This window comes from Oratosquilla oratoria, chromosome 9, assembly GCF_046742065.1.
Source record: "Oratosquilla oratoria isolate Oo_2021 chromosome 9, ASM4674206v1, whole genome shotgun sequence".
Classification (NCBI taxonomy): Eukaryota; Metazoa; Arthropoda; class Malacostraca; order Stomatopoda; family Squillidae; genus Oratosquilla; species Oratosquilla oratoria.
The window spans coordinates 22,105,930-22,113,429 of NC_134785.1; the positions used below are offsets into that span (position 1 = coordinate 22,105,930).

Below are 7,500 nucleotides of genomic sequence, written 5' to 3' on the forward strand. Positions count from 1 at the left end.
GAACGTAAAAACACGAGACCTGTTCTTTGCCTCACATTTGCTTCGTTCAATTTCGTCCGCTTCCGATAAATCATGCTTGCATGGAGGGCGATGTTGGGGGTGTGTATGCTTGTATCAGGTGTTTGCCAAGACAAGGGAAACACTCACCAAAGATCGTTCTTTACTCTCTCTCCCAAAGTAGTCGAGATGTGTGGGCGTGGCTATGCCATTCCTTCCCTAATTTCCTTATTGAGGAGGGAATTAACCCGAGGATGCAGTGACAAACCATTGCAGAAAGTCTTGGATCAGTATGATGTGCACTGGAAAGCAAGCTTCTGATAACCGGATTCCTGAGCGAAATGTAAAGGAATTTCTTAGTAGATTGTGGCACTGTTCGCGACGTTGCCAGCGCCGAGGTTTGCAGTAATGTAATTCTTGCAATGGTGTCACCACTCACACTTTGGCGAAATTTTATGTGTGTGTGTACGTGTGTGTGTGTGTGTGTACGTGTGTGTGTGTGTACGTGTGTGTGTGTGTGTACGTGTGTGTGTGTGTACGTGTGTACGTGTGTGTGTGTGTACGTGTACGTATGTGTGTGTGTGTGTGTGTGTGTGTGTGTGTGTGTGTGTGTGTGTGTGTGTATGTATGTGTGTGTGTATGTGTGTGTGTGTGTGTGTGTGTGTGTGTGTGTGTGTGTGTGTGTGTGTGTGTGTGTGTGTGTGTGCGTGCGTGTGTGTGTGTGTACGTGTATGTGTGTGTGTGTACTGCCGTCGTCTTACACTATTGTTGTTATCATTGTTATTATGGATGTAGTATTAGGAGATCGGTGGAGGTGCTACGTTTAATGTACACACACGTTAGGTTGTCTGTGATCGCAGTTGCTTTTGGCTACCACAGGGCTACGGATGTTGATGTTGTTGGTAGTGCTATTGATGAAGGTACTGGTATTGGTGTTGAAGCTGCGTTTAACTCTAAGGTTGTAATTGTCCTTGTTGATGGTGATGGAGCTGAAGAATGAAGTACGCCTTTTGGTATTAACGAAAATGAAGAAGAGGACAAAGAGGTGGAGGGAGAGGAGGAAGAGGTAGGAAGAGAAGGAGGAAAAGGGGGACGAGGAGATGGAGGTGTAAAAGGGAGAGGGGGAGGGAAGGGGAAGAGGATGGGAGAGGGAGAAAGGAAGATGACATGGGGAAAGTAGAGGAGGAGGAGGAGGAGGAGGAGGAGGAGAAAAAGGACAATTTGTAGGAGGACGAGGGTAAAGAGGAGGAGGTGGAGAAAGAGGAGGAGAATGAGACGGAAGCGGGTGATGAGGAAATGAATAAGAGGAAAGGAGTGTGTTAGGAGGAGGAGGAGGAGGAGGAGGAGGAGGAGGAAGATGAGGAGAAGTACGAAGAGAAAGAGAAGCAGGACGATAAGGAGATGAAAGAAGGGTGAAGTAGAAAGGGGAGGAGGAGGAAGAGTAGCATGAGAAGGAGGAGAAGGAGGAAGAGGAGGAAGAGGAGATGGAGGAAAAAGATAACAAAGAAGATGCAGATGATAAGGATGTAGAGGAGAAGGAGGAGGAAGAGAACTAGGACAACCGTTCTGGAGAGGAGTAGGTTGGGAAGAAGCTATGAGAGTGGAAGTGGCGGCTTTGTGTACGGGGAGGCTTCGGAGGAGGAGGAAGAGGAGGAGGACGAAGAGGACGAGGAGGAGGAGGACGAGGACGAGGAGGAGGAGGAGGACGAGGAGGACGAGGACGAGGAGGAGGAGGAAGAGAATCTGTGTAGAGAACAGACATCTGAGAACAGAGGAACATCTAGCTGTAGAGGAAGTAGCGGCGTGAATAGAGACTCTAAGAATGAACATACTTCTCAGTGTGAAGGGATGTCTTCGAGTGGATGGGCCTCTTAGGATGTAGGTCTGTTTCAGCGTGGAGGGGTGCCTCATTATGGAAGGATGTTTTTGTGTGTCGTAGCATTAAGAGATATTTCCATAGGGGTAGAGTGTCACGGTATGGAAACGACAGAAGGTTTCTTTGGAGGGAAAGGAGAGTTTAGGGTCTAGAGGAGGGAGATGTGGAGGATGGAGATGGAGAAATAGACCAAGGGTTGGATATATGGAGAGTGGTCTTGCTGGTCTAGATGGTCTGGATCCAGAGGTGTGGAAGACGGGTCTAACATTTCAGACCATCCTTCAGAAAAGCGAAACCATCTGGCAGTAGTACACAGAACAAAATGTATAAAGTAGGTCAGCTTTCAAAGGTCAGGAGACAGAAGGTGACATCAGACGATTTTAATCATCTGAGGAGCCATATCCAGGAAAAGCGGGTCTCGATCAGTAGAGGTCACGTTCAAGTTAAGGGTCTTCGTTGGTATACAGTGACGGGGACGACCTCGAAGGATCTTGTCTTGGACACACAGGGATTCTTGGTCCAGGTGTTCCAGATCCGGTGCACCAAGGCCTCAAAAGAGCTTACGAAAATAAAAGAACGAGTGAGGCTGAATGGAAATCATTGAGAGAATGGGGGAGGTAGTACAAATGAGGGAAAGCGATTGAGAGGAAGGGAAGGAGGATGGGAAAGATGGGAGAATGGAAGTGGGAAAGGAAGGGGGAAGGGAAGGGGAGGAAGAGGTGGGGAGAAAGGAAGACAGGAATGCAAGGGAGGGAAGTAGAGGAAGGAGGGAGAAGGGAAGGGGAGGAAGAGGTTGGGAGAAAGGAAGACAGGAATGCAAGGCAGGGAAGTGGGAAAATAAGGGAGATGGGAAGGGAAGGGGAGGAAGAGGTGGGGAGAAAGGAAGACAGGAATGCAAGGGAGGGAAGTAGAGGAAGGAGGGAGAAGGGAAGGGGAGGAAGAGGTTGGGAGAAAGGAAGACAGGAATGCAAGGCAGGGAAGTGGGAAAATAAGGGAGATGGGAAGGGGAGGAAGAGGTGGGGAGGAAGGAAGACAGGAATGCAAGGGAGGGAAGTAGAGGAAGGAAGGAGAAGGGAAGGGGAGGAAGAGGTGGGGAGGAAGGAAGACAGAAATACAAGGAAGGAAAGTAGAGGAAGGAAGGAGGAGGAGAAAAGACAATGAGGGAGGGAGAGAGGGAGGGAGGAAGGAGTGATCAAAGGAGGGAGGAAATTGATGGAGGGAGGAAAGGAAGAAGGGAGGAAGGAGACAATATCGTGCTGAGAAATTGCGGGCATTAAGTTTGTAAAGGAAAGATTTAAGGGGGCCACTACAAGTCAAAAATGTTCAGTATTCTTTTTTGAATGAAAATTAGCCTCCAGTGATAGAAATACGATGCATTATTCTGGTTTGTAGGGATGTCACCAAAATCCCTAAGATATTATAACTCCATGAAACTCAAGCTACTATGTTCTCGTACAACGGGGAAGGAATGGAAGGACGGAGGGACGCTGGAAAATGAGAAATAAGAAACATAGAATTGGGGAAGCAGGAGGAACGAGGAAAGGCAGAGTTTGTGGAGGAGAGGGAGAGAGGGAGGGAGGGGGGAGGTACGTGGGGAGGGAGGGACGGAAGGAGGGAAGAGAGGGAAGAAGGGGGAGGGAGGGAGAGAGGGAGGGTGAGGGTGGAGGGTGATGGGGAGAGAGTGAGAGTACTATTCAACAGGTGGCCTATGCACTCGGAGTTCGCCACTCCTATCATACTCGTAGTCCACATTTGCAGTCGGTTCACGTTGCCTACACGTGTGGTGGATTTGTTTCCCTCCATCCACCCTTATTTTGAAAAGTGTGGAAGGCACTCTATCCCCTCCCCCCCTCCCCTCCCTGGCACCTCTGCCAGTCCCCCGTCTCCACCATACCACCCCTCTCCCTCTTCCTTCCTCCCTCCCCCTCTCTTCCTCTCCGTCTCCCTTTCCCTTTCGTTCTCTCACCTTTTATTTTTTTTGCTAAAATGGAAATTGTGGTAAAATGCTTGTCAAATGTATGTATATATATTTCTTTATATACATGTATGTATACATGTATGTATGTATGTATGTATGTATGTATGTATGTATGTATGTATGTATGTATGTATTTTTGGTGTGGGCACATGCAATTACACGCACATGCTCACACACACGCATACACACACACACACACACGCATACACACACACACACACACACACACACACACACACACACACACACACACACACACACACACACACACACACACACACACACACACACACACACACACACACACACACACACACACACACGCACACATGGACGTACACACACATATGCACACACCAAAGGCTTGTAACACCTGTTCTAAATCCTCTCAAAACACGGGCAGTATTTCTGAGCACATGAGATACAGAGTTACAAAGGCATGGGAAGAGGTAGGGGGGAAAGTGGCAAGGAAAGATTGGAAAACAAAGAAGAGAAGGTACAATCGGATTTCCCCCTTCCCCCATTCTCTTCCTCCTGTACCTCCTCCTTTTTATTCTTTTCCTCCTTCTCCTTCTCCTCCTCCTCCTCTTCCTCTTCTTCCTCCTCCTCTCTATCTCCCTCCACTTGGTACTCCAATGACTGCTTTTGAAGTCTTAGTTGTATTTTGGTAGTTGCCATTATACACACACGTGTACAAACCCACGTACACAGACATAAACACACGCGAACAAGTCTACATACTCCCGGAGAGGTGTACATTTGATCGTATGCACAATTCACCCTAAAATATTTTTACTTTTTTTTTTAAACATAATAAAAATGCAATCAGTAATTGTCGGAAAAATATAAGACTATATTAGGACTACTGCAGTAATATAAATAGCATCTGGGAACAGAACTCACGGTTACCAACCTTACCGCACAAACCTGAACCATATCGTTTAATTTCTTGATCTGACCTTCTGCCTCTGCATAAGACTTCTCTTCTTGAACCACTGCATTCCACCACACATGTGGCAAAATGTAAACAAAGTGTAACATGCAACATATATACGCGAAGTCTTCACACCAGCTGGGGGAAACGGGCAATGATAGTCCATAAGCGCGCATGTCTCTCTCAAACCCAAGTTCCCAACAATTGTCTTTCGAGAGATACACGTGCGTGCGTGCGTGCGTGCGTACACTGTAGCATCGTTTCCCCTGTCCCCCTCTCTCATCTGCACGATACACACCATAGCACGTTAACACTGTATCACAAAAGCACGTATATCGTATCACAACACTGTAGTCACTCCACTCGTCACAGCCCCAACACACACAGCACTGTACAGAGCACCACAGCACATCAATATAGACACAGAACACATGAATGACACTTTTGCATGCACTGTTTGGGATCAATACACAGCACATTGATATCAACAGAAAATTATCAAATGCTTACTCTTTCTTCGTGTACACACAAGCACAAAGTCACGCATATCACGTCACGTGACGCCTAAGTATCACGTGGGGTCAGGTTTCAGCATGAAACAACGTCATCCGTCAGCATGGCACTGTCACTTCTCAGCATGACGATATACCACAATAAGAAATCATGTCTTGTCACACAGCGCTACAGCATGGCATCACATTACATATTAGAGTCACATGATGTCGAAATAATATCACGTGATATAACAGACTGACAGCTGCAACAAACCCAACAGTAACCCTTCGTTTTATTGTTTTCTGTTTGTAGCCAAACAATTCTATTCAGCGAAGAGAGAAGTGAACAACCCTCCCATGAGAATTAATTATTCATAATTAACACTAGCCTCCCCATAACACTCATAAGATCTCCATTGAGACCTCACGTACTTCCTTCATCCCTCTTTTACCTCTCTCTCACCATCCTTATACTTCTTTTTCCCATAACTTATTTCTCCTTCCTCCCCACTCTTCTCCTCCTTCTCCTCCTTCTCCTCCTCCTCCTCCTTTGCCGTTGTTCATCCCTCAGATCCCAAGTTAGGACAATTAATCTTTTCATTACAGTGGCTCCTTGTACGGATGTTTCACAAAAAACGCCATATGATTTTATTATGCAATTGAGGTGTCGACCTCACAGTGACTCTATTTAGGAACCTGCGGGTCGGTCATAACGTACATGAATAAAATCACATGACGGCTGCCACAGCGGAATTTATACAACGAGCCACTGTCATGTACTGGTTGATAAATGGGGTGCCAAAGATTCTTAGCGCTATTTATATGTTAACCAGTAAAGAAAAAAAGTTAATTGAGTTGTCCTAAACACTTCACTTCAGTGACATGCTTTGCACGTTTTATTCTCGTTAGCGCCAGAAGCTTGAACAAGGAGCTCTATGGGTAGTTCCTTCGACTAAAGAGGATAAGAATTTGATCTCTTTCGACATATTTCTCTTGGTCTGCTTGACACGAGGTGATTCTGTTCCTTTTAGGCAATTGATACCAGGATCTCATTCTCTGCTATCATCAGCTGATCGGATTAATCTTAGAGAACACTCTCGGTCTCAAAAAGTCAAACTATGTAAGCATCATCATAGAAGGATAGGGTGGTGGGGCAGCGGTGGTTTTAGCGGGGTTGGGGGTGTTGTGACAGTAGATGCCTCTGGGACTGTCCACCTATGATGTTTTCCTTCTATACGTTTATCCAGTTCCTGGAGTCTTCGACTCTCTTCATCGCTCCACGCTCTCTCTCGCTCCATGCCTTAACCTGTCTCTCTCCCCGGTTCTCGTTTTCGAAGAACAGGAGAGGTCGTGTGTGCACCCCTGGAGGAAAGGAACGGGAGACAGTGCAGCGTCAATGCAGCAGACTGCAAGAGGTCTGGACCACACGCACGTGCCAAAGAAGCAGTGAAGGATTATAGTATTACCTAGGAGTGTTGTCAGTGCTACTAATGATATGTATTACTGTGTATTACTCTTGCTATTACTGCTGCTGTTAGGGATGCCACATCTACCAAAACTGCTATATCTATTACTACTACAACTCGTACCGATATTATTACTGGTGCTACTATTACTATTATTGCTAACGTTTCTAAAATCACCATAATTGGTCTCACTAAAGTCACCACTATTTATTTTTCAACTATTATTAGTACTATCAGTATAACTACTACCATTGCTTATACTACTACTACTACTTTTACCATAGTTACAATTTCTACAACTGGCCTACACGTGAATTATTATCAACACTAACAAAATGTACTACATTTGTACCAAGTGTGCTACATTTGCACTACTGTTAATTTTGGTATTAATACTAATGCTGTCACGATAATAAAACCAATTACTAATACAACTTCTACCACCACTGTCTATGATAGTGCAGCCATCACTACTACTAGTACTTCTGGTACAACTATTAATGACACTAACATCACTTTCACAACGTCTACTCTCATACATTAGTGCAATTGCTTCTTCTTCCACGTAAACAAGGTTTTTCATACAATCATTACTAGTAGCTTTGTTAACATAACCACTACGAGTGCTACTTCTGCAAGTACTACGACTACTCTTCATGACAGAACTGTCGTCACCACTATCACCACTGTCACTACGCGAACAACACAAAACACTTAGTTCTTGAGAGATAACTTGCCGACACTTGGATTGACTC

The 7,500-nt window shown here is 45.6% G+C and overlaps 2 protein-coding genes across 6 annotated transcripts in view; both read right to left on the reverse strand.

Annotated features, from left to right (window-relative positions):
- The window catches only part of LOC143028265 (uncharacterized), a 17,863-nt gene that overhangs the window by 9,647 nt on the left and 716 nt on the right, over positions 1 to 7,500 (reverse strand). The window contains exon 1 of one of the 5 annotated variants that reach the window (XM_076190099.1): positions 5,296 to 5,427. The exons of 2 other annotated variants lie outside the window; for them this stretch is intronic. In XM_076190099.1, the coding sequence (XP_076046214.1) occupies positions 5,296 to 5,332 (37 nt within the window). In that variant the 5' untranslated portion in view covers positions 5,333 to 5,427. Of the gene's footprint in view, positions 1 to 4,764; positions 5,138 to 5,295; positions 5,428 to 7,500 lie in introns of those variants that run through there. 2 more of the 5 variants (XM_076190098.1, XM_076190102.1) reach the window with 2 other exon arrangements.
- Positions 5,331 to 7,500, reverse strand: part of LOC143027889 (uncharacterized) — a 2,518-nt gene continuing 348 nt past the window's right edge. Inside the window, exons 2-3 of the mRNA XM_076189536.1 lie at positions 6,586 to 7,500; positions 5,331 to 5,466 (exon numbers count right to left, since the gene is read on the reverse strand). The exon at positions 6,586 to 7,500 is cut by the window's right edge and continues 21 nt beyond it. Coding sequence (XP_076045651.1) covers positions 7,086 to 7,500 — 415 coding nt within the window. The 3' untranslated portion in view covers positions 5,331 to 5,466; positions 6,586 to 7,085. The remainder of the gene's footprint in view (positions 5,467 to 6,585) is intronic.